The sequence below is a fragment of the Poecilia reticulata genome, chromosome 5, assembly GCF_904066995.2.
Source record: "Poecilia reticulata chromosome 5, P_reticulata-male-v2, whole genome shotgun sequence".
In the NCBI taxonomy this organism is placed as follows: domain Eukaryota; kingdom Metazoa; phylum Chordata; class Actinopteri; order Cyprinodontiformes; family Poeciliidae; genus Poecilia; species Poecilia reticulata.
Genome location: NC_088834.1, coordinates 32,453,543 through 32,472,671, shown reverse-complemented (window position 1 = coordinate 32,472,671; position 19,129 = coordinate 32,453,543). Strand labels below are relative to the sequence as shown.

At 40.1% G+C, this 19,129-nt stretch overlaps 1 protein-coding gene across 4 annotated transcripts; it reads left to right on the top strand.

Moving 5' to 3' along the window:
• Positions 1-141: 141 nt before the first annotated feature.
• On the top strand, positions 142-18,766 carry lamb3 (laminin subunit beta 3). Of its 4 annotated transcripts, none has more exons than XM_008410337.3 (23): positions 142-262; positions 345-394; positions 1,913-2,061; positions 6,611-6,725; positions 6,855-6,928; positions 7,046-7,234; positions 7,997-8,060; positions 8,149-8,339; positions 9,676-9,796; positions 10,841-11,029; positions 11,131-11,286; positions 11,828-12,021; positions 13,254-13,350; positions 13,462-13,837; positions 14,384-14,544; positions 14,669-14,880; positions 15,167-15,373; positions 15,490-15,634; positions 15,725-15,932; positions 16,398-16,539; positions 16,635-16,811; positions 17,758-17,917; positions 18,322-18,766. In XM_008410337.3, the coding sequence occupies exons 2-23, from the start codon at positions 370-372 to the stop codon at positions 18,459-18,461; spliced, it is 3,492 nt and encodes a 1,163-aa protein (XP_008408559.1). In that variant the 5' UTR covers positions 142-262; positions 345-369; the 3' UTR covers positions 18,462-18,766. The 4 variants fall into 4 exon arrangements, with proteins under 4 accessions (XP_008408559.1, XP_008408558.1, XP_008408557.1 ...); XM_008410336.3 differs by having other exon boundaries at positions 1,910-2,061; XM_008410335.3 differs by having other exon boundaries at positions 159-394.
• The last annotated feature ends 363 nt before the right edge of the window (positions 18,767-19,129 follow it).

Genomic DNA, 19,129 nt, shown 5'->3' with positions numbered 1-19,129 from the left:
GTGTGAAGCCCAGTTCAGACATGTTTTGGTTCTTCTAAGTGGGTTTTTTTTTCTTTGCTTCCTGTGTCTGTATGTACGCATGTAGGTGTGTGTGTGTGTGTAGGTGTATTGATTCACGATGAAGGGAGTGGTCGTGAAGGTTGGGACTGTGACACACACTGTATCAACCTTTCCAGGTGAGCCTGTGTATAAAGCAGCAGTCGGACAGCAGCGCGTTCTTTAATACCGACGGAATCTAACCTTTAACGGATCCGGTTTCCAGGTCCGTTTCACTTGATCCCCAACAGCCAGAGTTTACTGAGCCTTTGATGTTTGCTGATGCTCGGCTCTCTCATCTGTTCCAGACTTCCTCTGCCACAGGAATCCAGAATGAAGATCCTTTTGCTTCTAGCTGGTGAGAGCTCTTTGGTTGCTGCTTTCTTTTAGTTTTTTGGGGGGGGGTTTATTTACCCTTGATGTTCCTCAATTCTTTAGCTTCTTCAACAAAGTTTAAGCAAAGCATCAAGTTTAACGCATCCGAGCTGACGCCATGTAAAGCTCAACTTAGAGATGAGATGAAAGTGGTTATGTTGTAACTTTGTTGGAGTCAGGAATTGTCCTGATTAATGCTGATTAACAATTTTAGCTTCTTAAGATAATTTGTGTCTGCCGCTCAGGTAGCATAAAAGTTAATACCGGCAGTTTATGATGCTCTGATTGAATAAAATAAACAGATTTTCAATAATTGAAGAATGTACATTGTTGTTTGTACATAAAAGCAAGTTGCTGCTGCAGATTGGCTCATCTGTTTGGCACGGTGGGACAGGCATAGACATGTGGGCTCCTGGGGAGATTCATAGTCGGTAAACGCCTCCTATCCACCCGGACCAGCAGGGCGGGGGTGTGGCTGACCCCTGGGGCTCATCCTGCTGTCTCTGTCTGTGTCTGTGTACTGAGGTGGTGGTAATGATGTGGCTGCTGATAGTTTTACAGTGTCATATGTGAGCTTTGGAGGGGTTTCCTCTCAGATGCTGTCAGTCGGTGGTCCCTGTCTGCTCCTGGCATGTCCCGCTGCAAAAACACAAAATGATTTTGTCAAAATCTTTCTTAGTCATTTTGATCTGGCTTCTCGTCCAAATATCTCAGTACACTTAAAATAAGACAAAACTAACTTATGAGTAACTTTTTAGCGAGATATAAAAGCTTGTTTTCAGACAATAATTCCTTATTATTGATATTTTTAAAAAGTACTAGTTCCTATTGACAGATTGTTTCTCTTATAAGACAATTTCCCCCTGAGACAGTTATGCATACTGTAGCTATGAGGGGACAGTAACGTGAACCCATAGCAGACATACAGCTGCAGAGTGGATACATGAAGTGACTTCCTGCTTTGTTTTGGAGAAATGAACATGCATGGTTTGAGGAAAGACCAGAAAATAAAAATAAAAAAATGGGACACCTTCATGCAAGTTTTGGAAATTAACCATGGTAACACGAATGATTAGTGTGGGTCAAAGTAAAAGAACAGCACCTAATAATATTAATATTAATTCATATAACTAATATTTATAAACAAGAGAGTGATACTTTATCTAGGCACTATGGAGCTGGATTATTAAAACTTTATTTTATTTATATGTATACTTATACATGTATTTACTTGTATGGGTACTTTTTATTCTTTTATTTTAATGTCTTTTATTATCATTATTATTACCAATGCTGTTATTTTTTTGTTTTCCTTTCCTAGCTGAATCTTGATTTTTTTTTTTATTTTATACCCTGAGTGTCGCTTGTGGATGGGGGGGGAGTGTTCAATGTTTCATATGTGAAAAAACTCAGTAAATATATTGTTAAAAGAAGTGAACCCATACGTCCTAGTTAATGTTCTAAGGAATTCCTGATTGTTCTGCCTGTTCCTTGACAGCAGCAGCGGCTGTGGCTGCAGCCCAGAACGACTGCTCTCTGGGAGCATGTTACCCGCCGAGCACAGACCTGCTGCTGGGTCGGTCTCACCAGCTCCGGGCCTCCTCCACCTGCGGCCTCACTGGCTCAGAGATCTACTGCACCCCATACCAGGTAACCAGGCGCCCCAGAGCCGTCGTCTTTAACGTTCCTTTTCCCCCAATCTTTCTGTGACGCAACTTCTTAGCACAGACATCGTGGTATGAACATTTGGAGTTTACAGCAAAGAGTAGGAAGCAGAAAAAAGACAAAAAATCTGAACAGTTCTTCATGATGAAAATGCTGTTTAAGTAGCTGGCAGAGATCAGGGTTCATTTCAGACAGAGGTCATGGTGGACAGAGATGAGGACGTGGTTTTAGCCACATTACCTGGCCACGGTTTGTGAAGCTGTCTGATTTTTGTGCCAGAGAATTGTGATGAAACTGCATAGTCACACACTGGGCTGTCTGCTGGCTCAGCAGAATCAATCCGTAGCTGCATCCAAGGGCTGATGGTTTTGAAATGAGGGTTAGTGTCCAGAGCAGAGGGCATGCAGTGTGCAAGACTCCAGCTAACGGTTTTGCAACTTCGATTTCTCCTCAAAATAGACGGAATAAAGTCTTTAGCTTTCTAGCTTTTCATTACACTGCAAAAGCACCAGGTATTACCAAGTATTTTCAGTCCAGTTTCTAGTACAAATATGTTGTTACACTTTAAATAAGTCTAAAGTAACTTAAAAGTAACTTTTCAGCAAGATATAAAGTTTATTTTGAGTCAATAATTACTTAATATTGATAAAAAAGTTCTAGTTCCATTGGCAGATAAATTTACTTATAATAAGATATTTTCCCATGTTTTAAGTAAAATAATCTGCCAATGGAACTAGAACTTTTTCCGCTAATATTAAGGAATTATTGACTTAAAACAAGCTTCTATATATTGCTGAAAATGTACTTGTAAGTTAGTTTTGTCTTATTTCAAGTGTATTAAGATATTTGCACTAGAAACTAGACAAAAAATACTTGGTAAGATTTTGTGTTTCTGCAGTGTAGCTTTGTTCTTTCTTTGTAAACAAGTTAAACCATCTGAAGTTTATGTTCTAGCTTAATTGCTGTGCCAGGTGTTATGTTTGCATTGTGTTGTCAGAATTTCTTCTGATGATAATCTTTTAAAATAGATGCTATGCGCTGTGTTGTATCTTAACGTTATGGAAGCTGTGGAATCATAAAAGTGTCCCAAATTTGAATAAGACAAAATTTGCCAAACTGTCAGTATAATAAAGAAATATTGAGTGGAAGTGTTGCTTTTATTACACAGAAGATTAACGAAAATGAAGTTACATAATAGTTCATTACTCAAGCTGTACTTTTAAAATATTTCGTTTGAATAAGCAGATTGAAGTTCATTTACGTCAATATGAAAGTCATCTAGATGCAAAGGAACCCCTTTAATAATCATTAAAAAAAACATTTTTGTAACTTTACTGATGTGAAGCTTGTCGCGTATACTCAGAAGGTTTGCTTTTCCAGTTTACTTTAAATGCTTAAACAAGGCACATTGTGAAGTCTATATCTGAGACACACTTTGAAACAGGATTAGTGGCTTAGAAAGACATTTTTTATATCACTGTGATTGTTTCTATAGATTGACCTCCAGGTGTTTCTGGGCAGCTTTAACATTAACATCTGATGGTTTTGTTAATTCAATGTTTTAATTTAACACAATTATGATAAAAGACATTCTTTTTATCTGGTACTTAATCTTTGCATTCCTAAAATCAGCTGTTTGTGAGCATTATGGACTGGTCACATGTTCTGCTCTGAAACCATTTTTGCTCATTAAATTTTAAAGTTTTTATCAGACTTCAGACTGCGTCCAATCTCTCCTTTGAAAAGAAATACTGTATTATGCTTTCTAAAGTCTGGATGCACCAAAATCAAAATATCACAAAACATTTGATTTTAAAGTTTCTTGAACTGGTTTCAAATGGACCCGAAGAGCAGAAACCTTTCAGTAATTTCAACTCCGACGCCTCTCACTGTGGGAATCCTCAGGGGTCCGTCTGTGGTCCTCTGCTGTTGGGCATCTTTTTATTTTTGTACATCCAGATTTTTGGGTCAATTATTATAAAGAATAATATCCCCTTTTGTTATATTTGTAGAGATTCTGCCACTATAACTACCTATTCAATTTTACAGTAAAAAGCAAAAAAAAAACCCGCTGGTTAACTACTTAAGTCATCAAAACTCGCATGAGTCTGGACTTCCTGAACCACGATGATAAAAAAAAAAGATCAAAGTGATTTGGTTTGAAAAATTTGAAATAAATTTGCAAAGAGGAAAATCCATAGCTATTCAAACGTTTGAATTGTTTTAGATAACTAGTCCGTTCTTAAGTGTATGCCATCTGACATTGCATGGAGTCATAAGTAAGCAATTAAGTAAGTAAAATTTTATTTGTGCAGCACTTTTCACAGATAAAAATCGCAAAGTGCTTCACAGAACATAAAAGAAAAGCACATCAAACAAAACATGAAATTATAATGAGAAAACAAAATCACATGAAAGAAAATCAGGGGCAAACGTACAATAGAAGGAACGTGAAGTTGCAGTACCTTTATGTTCAATGAACTACAGCAAATGCAGTGCAGTTGTCATTTGCTAAAGTAAGCATGTACCGTACAATTAATTGAAATGTGTACAAATAGGCTTCATGTTTTTATGGGTGATGACAGAAAATAATTCATACTTGGGTTTTGTTTTTATAGGAAAAACGTGTGTAACTAAACAGTTACCTATAAATAACTGAAACATGCTCACGTGTGTGTGCAGAGGCGTGTGCAGGTGTGTGATTTGTTGTTTTGTTTTGGTTTTTTCAGACCAGAGAAACAATCTTGTATTTTACTGGCATACGTTTGCTAATCTTATATCATTAAGTATTTTTTTTCCAGATGTAGCTTAAGAAATATTGAGTACAATTTGTCAACACAATCATCGCAATCATTTTTCTGCAAAAGTTTCAGAGCATTATGTAATAAAAGGACTGAGTCTGTTGTATTTTGTAGGATCCACACCAACTTTTGCAACATATATTTTGAATTGAACGTAATTATTGTGGAACAATATTGCTGTAATGTATCTATGATCATATAAAGTAAAATAGAGATATGTCAAGTTTTTTATAAAGTAAGTTTTGATAACAGCACCAGAGTGTAAGACTGTAGCAATCAAACATGCACAATAGATCCAACATTTTGGTTGAATCAGTTTATATTTAGTATCTTTACTTGTTAAATTTGTTATGATTCCCTTTAGTTAAAATCAGTCAAAATGTCCCCTCCCCCCTTTTTTATGTATATTCTGTAACTAAAATTACCTCAGAGTCCACTGTGGACTTTGCACCCTAAATGTAGACCAAAAGGCACATTTATTCTGAGCAGACAGCTGGCACAAAGTCATTGTAAACACTGTGTGTTTACACAAATCTCAGCAGAAAAGGTTCCACGTTGAATCACTTCTCACCTGCATGCAGTTCAAAGAAAGTCAAGTCTAAAGTCCCAGTCCTGCTCTGGAGGCAACCGAGGTGGTGAAAGTGACATCTGTACAACTCTGAGCGTTTGAAATGGATTGCCTTTATCACCTGGGACAAGATAATGGTCTGGTTTTTATTATCTTTAAAAAGAAACACCATACTGAGCATGATAACACGTCTGTGATAATGATGGAAAACAAAAACCTTCATTGACTCTTTTATTATGTAGATGTGTGAATCCACAAGAATTAAAAACAAAATTGTTTTTGGTTTTATTTTAAAACCTCTGTGGCAATAAATCTAAAATATAGCATTTAAAGACACACAACTAACCTTTGTAATCATATGTGTCAGTATGACAGACACTTATTCAGAGCCACTTTATTGGACTCCAGTACATACACTGCCACCTGCTGGACAAACGGTGCATCCTCTTGTTAAGAAGGGTGATGAGCGTGACAAACCTGGGCCCTGTTCAATCAGTTCTTATTTCTTCTGCATTATATTTTAAACATGAAGCTCTAATTCAGAAAGGTCTGGTCTCTCCTTCATTTGCTTCAGTTAAATCTTACTAGGATAATATACGTATAATGTGAAGAAATATTCCAGCATCTCTACACAGTATTTGTGTGACCTGACATCAAGGTTGGATTGTAAGGAATCAAAAAAAAAACCCATCTTGCTCAAAGATTAATGAATAAAATGACAACAAACCAGGTCTAGATGATATGGCTCTGTGACATATAGGTGCTAACTGAGGGAGGCAAAGCATAGCTAAATGCTACTGCAGTATCTGACACACATGAAACCGTGGTGTGCAGTGATCATTGTCTGCAATTTACCGGTTTGAACCCGGTAAATGGCTTGAATTTACGTCAGTCTGTGTGTATAAACCCAGCTAGTCCACAGAAAACTCTTGAAGTTTTCCAGATTAGCCTCTCTGGCCCTGGTGGCAGAAGTCTCAGTCGTGCTTTTAGATGTCCTCCGTTGAACAAAGTGTCATTGATCACGAACATCATGAACCTTAAAGCCTTTAACTGCAATTTAACTAAAACTTGAAACTTGAAACATCATCTGCAGTGTGTCCCTCTGAGTATAATCTTGGTGATATTTTGGCAGCAGAAACATTTATTTGGTTTTCTTTTCTCACAGTGGAAAATGAAATGCTGCCCTTGTGACTCCAGGAACCCAAACGGTCAGCTGGCCCACACAGTGAAAGACATCCTCACAACTTCTGAGCCAAACCGGTGGTGGCAGTCCAGTAAAGGTAAAAACTAAGAGAAACATCCTGAGATCGTACTCCCTACTGATCACTGGAGCGGTGGAAATACTAAGTGCTCCTGTTCATAAAACCATTTTTCATGAAGAACATGAAGGCCTTGTCTTCTTCCCATAGGCGTAGATCCAGTCGTTCTTCAGTTTGACCTCAACAATCTCTTCCAGCTCGATAACCTGATTCTCAGCTTCAAGGTACGAAGATCCACCCAGACATTTCCCAAACAAAAGACACAAGCTGTGTTTTTTTTTTTTTTTTTGTGTGTTGTTTTAATATGTGGACAGAGGAACCTTTGACGTGTTTCCCTGCAGGGTCCTCGTCCCAACGCCCTGCTCATAGAGAGAACTCTGGACAATGGACGGACCTGGCAACCCGCACTTTACTTGGCCAAAAACTGTGAGGAAGCTTTCCCCGGGATCCAAACCAACAGCCCCATCAGTCTGGAGCAGACATACTGCCACACACTGCAACCCCATGCCGATCCATACCAGGAGGAAAGTGTAAGGACAAGCAGCCTCATGCCGTTTTATATAATCTACTCTCAAAGGGTTGTCATAACTCAGATCATCCGAGTATCTTTGAAGAGTCGTTGTGGATGGTGATGCTGTAGGCAGGAATGATTTCCAGTAGAGGTCAGTCTTGAAAAGAATCAATACTGACTGAAGACTGTTGCTGTCAGTCAGCCTCATGACCACCCTGACACGCTAATGGCTCAAATTTTGGGCAGCAGAGACGATATTCCACAGTAATTTGCTATTCTGGAACCGTGGAGTCCAGGATGTGATTCTTGCTCTCTTGCCTTCTTTTTGGTCCTGTGGAGCATAATGAATATTTGGGCTCATAGTTCAGGTATTACTTTAAGCTTTTGTGAAGCTGATCAGCTTCCCCCAAAAATACAGAGACTATGAATCATAACAACTGTTCGAAAGTAAGAAAAAACTAACAACAAAGCAAGAGCAAAAATCCTTCTAGCTGCACAGAATCCAGAACCAGAGGGTATAATTGTCCAAACATGCAACGTTTCAACCAAAAACAAAAAAATGTTGAAGTCTGCAAAACTTCAGAAACTTCAGAACCAGCGTAATGGAGCTACTCCAGCATGGAGTGATAGGCACAGTGCTATAATTTATTTATATATTTATTTCAGGCTAAGAATGCTGCCATTTTTCAGTAGAATAACGTCCAACTCTTAACGACACAGAACGTCTCTGTGTTCAAGGACACCTTATGAACATCAAACTAATCCTCCTTGTCATCTCCAGATCGAGTTCAGCCCGTTGCGTCAGTACCTTTACGCTCCAGTTTCCAACAGCCAGAAGATTGAAGGTGTGTGTATGTGTGTGTGAGTCGTGCTGCTGTTAACCCCCCCCGGCTGATGTGTGTGCGGCCTGCTGACTGACTCTCCCGCCCCCAGATAAGGCCGGTCTGACCGGCCTGCGAGTGATGCTGACCGAGCTGGGCGACGTGCCCCGCTTCCCGGGCAGATCCTTCAGCAAGTTTTTTGCCCTGAAGGAGATGAGAGTGATGGGAACCTGCATGTGCCACGGACACGCCGACCGCTGCCAGGCGCAGGAATACAACTCTCCTGGTACCGACACCATACAGGTAGGAGCGGAAAGCAAGTTATTACTCTGCTTCAGCGTCATGTGTGTTTCATATTGTAATATGAATTTATCATCACACTGTAAAACATTTGAGCCACATTTAGTTGTCTACTATCTTCTACTCTTTAAGACAAACAAATTTAGTGAGTTTTAACCTAAATGTGTGAGTTTGTGAAAGATCAGCTTACAATAGTAAGTTGTGTTAACTTTATTAATTTTGTCAAACCTCCATGAGCTAAATAAATAAGAGCTTTTAAGTTAGCACTTTAAAAAAAACAGGAAAAGTAAATAAATAAATAAATAAATAAATAAATAAATAAATAAGAGTGGGAACTGTTTCCCAGAATGCTTAGCGGCATGTTTTTGTATCCTGTGTTACAGAGGTGGAAGTGGGTTACATCGATCTGACTCGTGTGTGTGTTACTAAGTCAAATGTTTATTTCAGTGTAACTCTTGGTTTGCAAAGCTTGAAGACAATGTCCTGTTCACACAAAATGTTCTAGAGCAAAATTCAATGTGATGTTAAGTAAAATGATTATCAGGTCAGAAATTTTGTTCTTGCAATTTGAAAATGTAAATATTCTAACGTAAAATAAGTACTTCTTTTTAACTTGACAACGTGAGTGAAAATAACAGAAATGAGGCTCTTTAACAAGGTGAGGGCAGTTTTTTTTCTTACATACTGTGAAATAATTATTTGGTTTAAATTACTGCATTAAATTAAAAATCACAATTCAGGATTGATAAACTTAAAAAAAACAATGTTTAGACAACTTGTCTCTTGTTGTTAAGTCAACTTAATGAACGTTAATTTCTGAGTTAAAATCAAAATAATTTTTTTGTTGACGTAAATCGCATTTTTAAGGCAGCAGGTGGACTTTCATTGTCAAGTTAAACCATCTTCAAATGTTTTACAGTGTGCTGTATACATCTTTCCGATTCTCAGCTTGATGGTCCTGAGTGCCACAGAAAATCATTTCTGCCTGTAGCTATCAGTCTTTACAACGCCCAACTCTGAGTAACTTAGATGTTAAATCTTTCTTTCTTTACATCACACTTAGTCATCCATACATATTTGTTTTATAAATTGTTATCATATATGGTTACATTTATTTTATTAATAATGTAACCATATATGGATGGAGTAGCTTGTCAGCCAGTAAGCAATTTCTCCTTGAGGATCAATAAACTATATTCTATTTTACAAATCTTGCCTTTTAGAGTGCAGTACTTGGTTTTGTACACAACAGCTTATCGCAGAGAAGAACATGTACGTTTTGTTCTTGTTAGAAGAATGAACTGTTGACTCCATGTGTTTATCTGTGTTATCTCTGCAGGTGAATCATGTGTGTGACTGCAGACACAACACGGCCGGTGAGAACTGCGAGCGCTGTGCCGACTTCTACAACGATCTGCCCTGGAGACCCGCAGTGGAAGGGAACACACACACCTGCCAACGTAAAGCTGCTCCCGTATCTTTACACACCGTCTGAAAATTATTTCAAGGAGTTTCTGCCCACCTCAGTCAGAGTTGCGACAAATAAACTTCAGACCTAGAAGAAAACTTAAATATACAGTGAGAACCTCCACTTTCTTTACATAAGACTCCCTCGTCGTCAGCTGTCAAGTAACGCTGTGGAACCCTGTTAGCCAAAGTTCTGACCTCTTTGAAGAGTCACTTTAACAACAGCTGCAATGTCACCACTGTTGTGCGTTTCTAGTTAGTCTAGAAAAGTGTTTAGTAAAGCGGTGGCCGCCAGAGGGCGCCAAAGAGGGTTTAGAAAACTGGAGTGAGGATGAGGGAAAAAAATGATACAAAAAGAAATGTTATTAAATCACAAATTTTAAATCATAGCTTGTTAGCATCAAATTTAATTAGCTATTATTATTATTATTATTATTATTATTATTATTATTATTATTATTATTATTATTATTATTATTATTATTATTATTATTATTATTATTATTATAGAATCTGAGTAAAGTTACAAGTACTATGTGAAATGTTATTTGCTGTGCTCATCTATGATTGGCTGCCAGTTAAGTTTACAAAGTGAGTTTGCAGCAAATGGAGAAGTTTCTGTCAAGAAGAAGACAGTCGGAACTGTCCAGCTGTGGCGGACACTGCTGCTGGATGCCTTAAAATCAGAAGTTATGAAGCAGTACTTATGATAAATGCATATAATAAATATGGAAGTGTGAATAATAGTGAAAAAATTTAGCTTTTTTGCATATCTTGTTTGTTTATAAAGGGAGTCCCCAGCAGAAGCTAATGCTGTTAGAGAACCCTGACATATAATAGGTCAGACTAGACCAGCTTTACTTGACCTCATGACCTTTTCTTCGCCAAAGAGACGCCTTTAGTAAAAGACGCTGTTAGCAAACCTTAATAAAGGTTTTCCTAACAGGGTTACTATTTCAAAGAAATAAGCGTCACACCCTTAGTAATCTAATGAATTAGTGTAACCATAGTTCTGTCCATCTTGGTTCTGTCCTCAGGCTGTGAGTGCAACAACCACGCCCAGCACTGTCACTTCGACCCAGCAGTGTATGAGGCCAGTGGGCGGAGGAGTGGCGGAGTGTGTGAGGGCTGCATGCACCACACCACAGGGCCAAAGTGTGACCGGTGTGCCCCGGGCTACCAGCCAAACCCACGGAGCCGGATGGATCGTCCCGATGCGTGCATACGTAAGTGAAGAGGCCGATTTTTCAACAAAAAATAAATAAATAAAACAGCGTGTTAAAAGACAAAGTCGTGTTTGAGACAATCCGGGTTCTGTTGGCTCCAGGCTGCGCCTGCATTGCGGAGGGGACGGTGAACGGTGGCCAGTGTGAAGACAGGACCGGCTCCTGTCAGTGCAAGGCTAACGTGGAGGGCCCTTACTGTGACCGCTGCAGGAAAGGTTTCCACAGCCTGAGCTCGTCTGACCCCATGGGCTGCAAAAGTGAGTCCTCCGACATGCAGAACAAAGGAAGGCAGCTGCATGTCGTGCTTTTTATTCCTTTTGAGAAAAACTATAATCTTGTAGTTTAATCTTTTCATTTGGTGAAAAGTCGAAGCTTTAGAAGAAATAAATCCACTCATAAAGAAACTAAATCACAATTAAACACACCTGAACAAAAACTCAGCCATTCATCTGCATTTCAGAATCCAAATGATTTTTTGTTTTTTGTTTTTACTCCTCCAATACTAAACCCAGGAGTCATAATAGAAAAAGTATAATTTATGCTAATTAGAAATTATACTAATAATAGTAGGTTTGTGATAAATCATCTGGTGTTGACATTTTCCAAAAAAAGGGGGGAAAAAAGCTGCTTAGGGCCCCAAAAAGGCTTGGACAGGCCCTGATCATGGCTTTGAAATGCTCTGGGAGAATTTCAAAGCTCCCGTCGGCTCTTGTTTCTTTGTAGAGCGGTCTTGTCCGGTGGTGACGTGTTGGCGGTCAGCCTGCTCTCTGCCTAACGCTGGTTTATCCCGCTCTGCAGAATGCTCCTGTTCTCCGGTCGGCTCCCTGTCGGTGCTGTGTGACCCTGTGACCGGACAGTGTCCCTGTCGCCCCCACTTCCACGGCCTGACCTGCGACTTGTGTTCGAAAGGCTTCTGGAAGCCGCCCCAGTCAGAGGTCTGCGAACCGTGTGGCTGTGACCCGACCTGGTCGGCCAGTGACACCTGTGACCAGGTAAGAAGACCTGTGCAGGTCCGTCACTTCAATACAGCCCTGGGATATAAACGCCGTCTGACCATCTGAAACGCCATCTGTCAAAATGCTTTTGGAAACATATTTCTTTTTCCCTAAGGCAACAAATTCCACACAAGAGTGTCTTCCACAAAATTACTATTAAAAGACAAATGTTGGTTCTAGACTGCAGTATTCAGAGGCATTTATCCATCTTTCACTTTTTTCCAGACTTGGTTTGAGTTTTTGAAGTGAAATAAACTCTTTTTGCCCTCTAAATGCTTCAGTGCTTGTTCCCCACTGACAGCGTTCAAAGGTCCACTCTTATGGTACCTCAAACAAGCTGGGATGGGTCCGTAGGTGATTCAAAACATGTTCGTTACATTTAATACACAAAATTATTCTCAGATTTCACTCGAACAGTTTTTCCTGTTTTGAGCTCATAGAGGAACGCACCGTCCTAACTCAGTGTTTACAGTAGGACCTTAGACATGTCAAAATGGCTGCAAGCCGACGCAGAGCAGTACAACCGTATGTCTTTGACCCGGACAAAGAAGCACAATAATTCAGCACAAAAAAATAAAAAATTTTCCCCCTGTAAATGCAACTTTTAAAAAAATCTGGACTGATTGACCAGTGGCCTTATGTCATTTAGTTAGGACTCTTAAATGGAATATTTCTTTTAAATATCGTCAAGTTGAAGATTTTCTGACTAATACCAAAAATGTATGCAATGACATTGTTGATATCGTTCTAAGGACGTTTTTAAGAACTTGTCAAATTTCTTTCTAAGATACAAGATATATTTTATTCCCTACTCGATGATTAGGCGATTACAGCAATCAAAGCCTTCTCATAACTGCTAAGCAACTTTCTGCGAATTTCCTCTGGTATTTTTTGACAACTTATCTTTGGTGATGAACTCAAAGTCCGTCCACAATGTCCTTTCAAATTCATGTCAGGGAACAATTTTAAATGTTAAAAGTTGCAAAACAAAGACGCTGATCAACATCCACATGGAATGTAAAATACAATGCTAACATCCAAGTGGGTAGCTTGTGCCCCCCTGATGAGCGCACAGAATGTGAAAAGTGCTGGAAGAAATGTGTCGTTTACAAATTGCTTTAGCAATTATCAATTTATCAAAGAAATGATCCAGTCAGTATCAGACGTTCAGGTTCTCTGAACATGTTCTGAGCCAGAAGATTTCACACTGTGAGTGTGTTTGGTTGCAGCGGACTGGTCAGTGTCAGTGCAGACGAGACTTTGGAGGAAGGATGTGCAGTCAGTGCGCAGACGGCTCATATGGAACCCCTCTGTCTGGCTGCCGACGTGAGTCACCTGTTTATTTTCTGATATTTCATCCTAATTTTGCTTCTAATCTAAACCTTGTGTGTGCGTGTGTGTGTGTGTGCTCGTGTGTGTGTGTGTTTCTGTCTACAGCTTGTCAGTGTGACACGGCAGGAACCCTTCCAGAAGTGTGCAACAGGAAAACAGGAGCGTGTTTGTGCCGACCTGGTGTCACGGGGCCCCGCTGCGACTCCTGCAGCCGCGGGTACTGTGACTCGTTCCCTGCCTGTGAACTTTGTCCAGACTGCTTCTTCACTCTGGACTCCCAGCGAAGGAACGTCAGCCTTGTTCTGGACAAGCTTTCCCTCAGACTGCCGTCTCTTCCCGGCGGCGGTGGGGACCTTGGGAGCTTCGGGCCAAGCTTTCGGGAGCTTGAGGCCGGCCTCGGCCGGATCAGGGAGTCCATATCCCGACCTCCCAAGACTGTCACACAACTGGAGGACGCTCTGTTCCTGCTCAACAAACTGAGGTGAGGAGCGGCTGAGATAGCATGTGTTGACTATATGTTCCAATTATGTACAGTGAGGGGAGGAGCTTAGAGATGTACCAATCTGATATTAATATCTGTATTGTCCCGATACTGAACATGAATTCTAGATTTGGTATCGGTGACGATGTACCCATTCCATAAGGGCTGATTAGTCTAATTCTAAGTTTTGGGGTCTGAGTGACATCATGCTTATTATATTTAGAAATCAATCAGAGAAAGGACGTCATATGAGCAGCACTAAACTGACTGGACTAGTTGGTTTAGATAACTTTAGGTCTTAATAAATGAATAAATGTTAGAAAACTGCTCTTATCCATTTAGTCAGGTCTGATATTAACATTTTGTTCACCAATCTTAAATATTCCTGTGTGACAAAAAAAGGAAAAGTAGAAGAGACCTTTAAGAGGACAAATACTCTCTCACATCTCTGTATATGAGTTTCAAAGACGGGCATTGAGGTCCAGTGCCTGCTTCGGTTCAAAATCTTTTCCTTCCACTAATGGATCATTTTCTGTTTTGTTTCAGGGACGACTTGGAGAAGGCCGATGACACTCTTCCTCATCCAGTCAGAGATCCTGGTTTGGAAGCGGAGCTGATTAAACTGCAGGAACTGCTGGACAGCATCTCTTTAATGTACAACGCCAAGAAAGATTCCACAGGGACCGTCATCGACCCCGACGATGCAGGTCGGCTCAGCCTTGGTGTTTTAGTTTTAATAAAAGCAACCGGAAGAGGATATCTTCTAAAAAAAATTTCACTTTGCCGATGTTGGGACAAATTCTGAACCTGTTTTCCGATCTTTGTACACAGGAGCTCTTGATGCCGTCAAGAAGGCGTATGATGAGTCGACAAATGCGACTAAGAAAGTGAATTCGACTGAGAGCACAGTAAAAGAGGCGAGAGACATCCGAGAGGAGACGGAGGACATTCGGAATCAAGTGCAGCCAAACAATACCAAAGTCCTGAGCCAGCTGAAAGACAAAATGGCCTCCCAGCCAGACCTGACTCCTGTTGCTAAGCAGGTAACTGTCGTGGCCGATCAAAAAAAGAGAGACTGTTTTTATTCCTCTCTTATTGCATTTTAGGAAACAAAGAAAAAAAAATCTTGTTTCAAGAAGGAATTAATTACTGTTTTTACTTGGGTCTTTTAATGTACTTTAATATTGTATTAAAAAAAAAGAAAAATCTGGAAAATGTGTCAATTTTTTATCTGATTAATCGTCAGAATAACTGATTACTGACCGTTGGCTGAAGCCCTACCTTCAATCTGATGTGCCTCATCCCAGATTTGTGACTTCCTCTCTCCAGGTGTGTGGCAGTGCTCGGTCCGAGCCCTGCACCCCTCTGCAGTGTGAGGGGGACGCTCTGTGTCCCCCAGAGGGCAGCCCGCTCTGCCAGAGCGGGACGCAGTGCGTTGGCGCGCTGCCTTTAAGCAAAAAGGCCGACGCCGACGTTACGGATGTGAAGGACCGTCTGGCCAACCTCAGTCTGAAGATCACCGAAGCTGCAGAGATGGTACGCACTCCGTCCTCATCACCGCAGATTTTCATTGTTCATTGATTTACAGATTTGTTTTTTGTTTTTTTTCTAGATTTTCTCTTCAATATATTTTATTGCTCTTTTCTCTGCAGCTTCAGAACGCACAGGAAAAAACAGACGAGGTGAGGCAAGTAGCGAAAGACCTGTCAGACAAAACTAAGACAAAAAGAGACCAGCTGGAGGACGACCTGAAGCAGACGCAAGAGATAGTTCAAGACCTCAAGGACTTTCTGACGGGTACAAATCATTCCAGGTCGCAGTGACTGCTGTGATTAGCGTCGAAAGGTAAAAATTCACTCAAACGTTTCAACTTTTCTGTGCGTCTAGATCCATCTTCCAACCTGACTCAGGTTCAGGAGATAAGCGAGTGGATTCTGAACGCCAGCCTGCCGGTCAGTCTGCCTGACTTGGAGAAAAAACTGGAGGAGCTGAAAAATCTGGCTGCTAATCTGCCAAACACCGAGAACGTTCTGAAGGAGGCCAAGCCCCAGCTGGAAACAGCCAGGAAGCTGCTGCAGGAGGCGGAGGAGGCCAGGTCAGGATGAACATTTAACACTGGGACCGGGAGACTTTTTAAATATCTGGAGGGGAAAAAAAGACCAAAACAACAAATAGAATTGATCCTAATGTCTCCAGAAATAAAACTGCTCTTTTTAAAAAGAGGCTAGCTCATCCAGCCTTTGGTAGAAAGAGAGAAAAACAATCATGCAAATTATTGTGCTTGTTTTCATTTACAATGCGATTAATTTCTTTATTTTTTATTGCGACAGGCTTACCAATAACACAACTACAGTTCCATGTACCCAGATCAGTCGTTGGTCAGATTAACAAATGCAGAGTAAAAAAAAAAAAAGTACATTAATAAATCATTACATCTGAATCCAGAAGCTGGTTGGAAATAACCAAATTTCACAGACAGAAGAGGACATTGTAACTCAATCCAAATCAACATGTCATCAATGTGTGAATGAGAGAAAATCTGTTTTTGACACGTTAACAGGGACAAGGCGCTGGAACCCAAGGACAAGTTGGACAAACTCCAGGAAGGTTTAGACGCAGGGAACGACTCCCTCTCAGACCTGGAAAAAAAACTGCAGGGCAGCTTGGACCTCATCAAAAGCGTCAATGACGACCTGACACAGGTAGGAAGTGCTCTAGCGTTTCTCTGTAACCCTGTTATTTCAATAAAGTCAATGGAACCCACCGAGATTTGTTAACCCCTCTGTTGTGGACGAAGGCCGAAGACAAGCTGAAGCCAGCAGAGAAGGCGCTGACCGACACAGAAGCACTGATGACACCGATGAAGGACCAGCTGGAGGAGCTGAAGAAGTTGCTGGAGGATGCAAAGCAGAAGGCTCCTGAAGCTCTGAAGACCGCAGGGCAGGCTGAGGAAGAGGCAACCGCAGCTCAACCGGTGAGATCTGGATAACACAACTTTAAACTGAGAATCTGCGTTTGTTGACCAAAGCTGGTTATTCCCGTGTGACTGATCTAGTGTGGCCGATCTAGTGTGACCGATCTAGTCCTCCTTGTTTCCTTAGCTCTGCTGCATTTCTTTTACCTCATAAAGAGAATGAAAAAAGTGAACCATCCACAAACAGGTTTCTAAACCTTGAAATAAAAATGATGTTGTCAGAGTTCTTTTGCATCTGGCATTAGGACTCTAGGGGGAAAACACCACCCCCTGCAGAATACCTTGTTTCTTACATCGTTAAGGCTACTTCCTCCTCGTCATTCTGTCCATACTACTCCTTTAAAAAGTAGATTTCCTCCCCAAGAAAGTGTATACTCTGTCCCAATTACATTACAGAAAAAGCTAAGTCAATTCCTAATCTAATGCTAATTGGTAAAAAGTTATCTAAGAAACAACTGCTAGCTATTTTTTTCCTCCTGAGCAAGCAGGTGGGAACAGTGGAAAGAAAAGACTCCAATGTAACAGGAAGAAACCTCCAACAGAATCAGTCACTTTTTCAGTAGCTGAGAATAGTCACCAGCTGGCAGCTGACAAGGCAGAACAGTGGCATGAAATCCATAAAGATTAGTGTTACACAAGCTAAAGTAAAAGTCCTACTATAAAGTATACCAATATAATTCTAGCTATTTTTTTTTTGCTTGCGACATTTTGCCACAAACATAGACCAAGAAAACATTAGACATATTAAGTCTAGATTTGATGTTGTCAATATATAATTATATAGAGCTGCAAATCAAGATAAAATCAAGTGTTTTCAAGGCGTTTGAGTCTCAGCAGCATAATGTTCTGTTAGACCCGCTAACGCAAGGCTAAATGAAGCTAAATGTTTTGCGTATGTATGTATGTGCATATGCTCACGCTGACAGCTGTGTGTGTGTCTTTTCAGATTCTAAAGACTTTGGAGGAGCAGCTCGATCGTCTCAAAGGCCAGGCGGGCCCTGGAGCTCCTGGAGAGACGACGCCTCTGGCAGAGAGAGTGGAGAAGCTGAAGGAGAAGGCTAAAACTCTGACCAACACCACACTCAATATGACAGATGCTCTCGAAGGTAACGCAGAAATGCTACTTTATCGATATGTTTTGTCTTGAAACATAACAAACCTTTGACCTTTTGACCTTTTTTTCGTTGAATGTAACTGTTGGATGCATTTGGTTGTCAGCTGCATGCTTGTTTTTCGATGCAGATTGACGGTCCAAATATTTTTGCTCATTTTCTTTTCCTGTGCTATTTATGACATCATAATGTCATAAATAGGAAATAGAAAATTCAATTACTTAATGACAGAAAGTATGTTAGTCAGTCATTTTCAGGGGGGAGCTGGATGTAAGATGGCTTCTGAGACATTTAGAGTGTTTTCTGATGGATGCTGGTTTTCTCTGTGTTTTCTGATGGAAGCTTCTTTTCTCTGTGTTTTCTGATGATGGACGCCGGCTTTCTCATCTTCTCTCCAGGAAAAGCAGACTCCCTGAGAGGACTGCAGGACGAGATCATCCAGAAGTCTGCCAAGCTTGAAGGACTTGACACCAAGCTGAAGGACATCTTGCAAGTGATCCGAAAAAGAGCGGAAGAACTCCGTACCTGTTCGGCCTAAATCGCATATGCAGTGGGGCACTGTTGCTCCCCTTGTTGCTCGGTCATCATTAAAATCCTAACCTGACATATTTTTTTTTATATTTGCACTCTTTGCATAGCACTTTTTCAACCAAATCATTTTTATTCAGAGATATAGTAATCTGTGTTTCACTCTACACTCTCGTCCACTGTTAGCATGTGGTACAACTGTTCTACCTTTCAAAAAGAAACAAAAGGGTCACTTATACTGTACAATATTTATTTTTTATTATTTTTGCATCTGCTGTTTGTGCACTTTGAAAATAAATTCTTGTTTACTGTTAAGTGTGTGTGGGAGTTGTTTAGAGTTTGATTTCCTCGTTTGTTTCTTAATTATTCAAAAGTTAGAGTTAAAACTAACAAAATTAAAATTAAAATTGAGAAAACTTTGTCATTAACTGAAATAAATAAAAACGGCAATTAAGGGGAAAAAACTGACAGGAACTACATTGTTTCAGTTTTATAAACTCATACTGAAAGTATAGATATATTTTTGTTTTTGTGTTTATGGATCTATTTTTTTTTAGCCTTTCAAAGTCGGTTTTTTTATGGTATTGTTGAGTATACATTACTCAATTGATGCATACATAATCTTTTCTAATACTTTGACCTTTCTGAATTCTTAGCCTAAAAATTAGCCAAAGTATA

Bases quoted from the DNA above. Each gene is read 5' to 3' on its own strand.
- lamb3 (XM_008410332.3), top strand. From the start codon at position 319: ATGCTCGGCTCTCTCATCTGTTCCAGACTTCCTCTGCCACAGGAATCC. The intron at 11,287-11,827 runs GTGAGTCCTCCG...CCCGCTCTGCAG, and splicing joins TGACCCCATGGGCTGCAAAA to AATGCTCCTGTTCTCCGGTC. The intron at 15,635-15,724 runs GTACAAATCATT...CTGTGCGTCTAG, and splicing joins CCTCAAGGACTTTCTGACGG to ATCCATCTTCCAACCTGACT.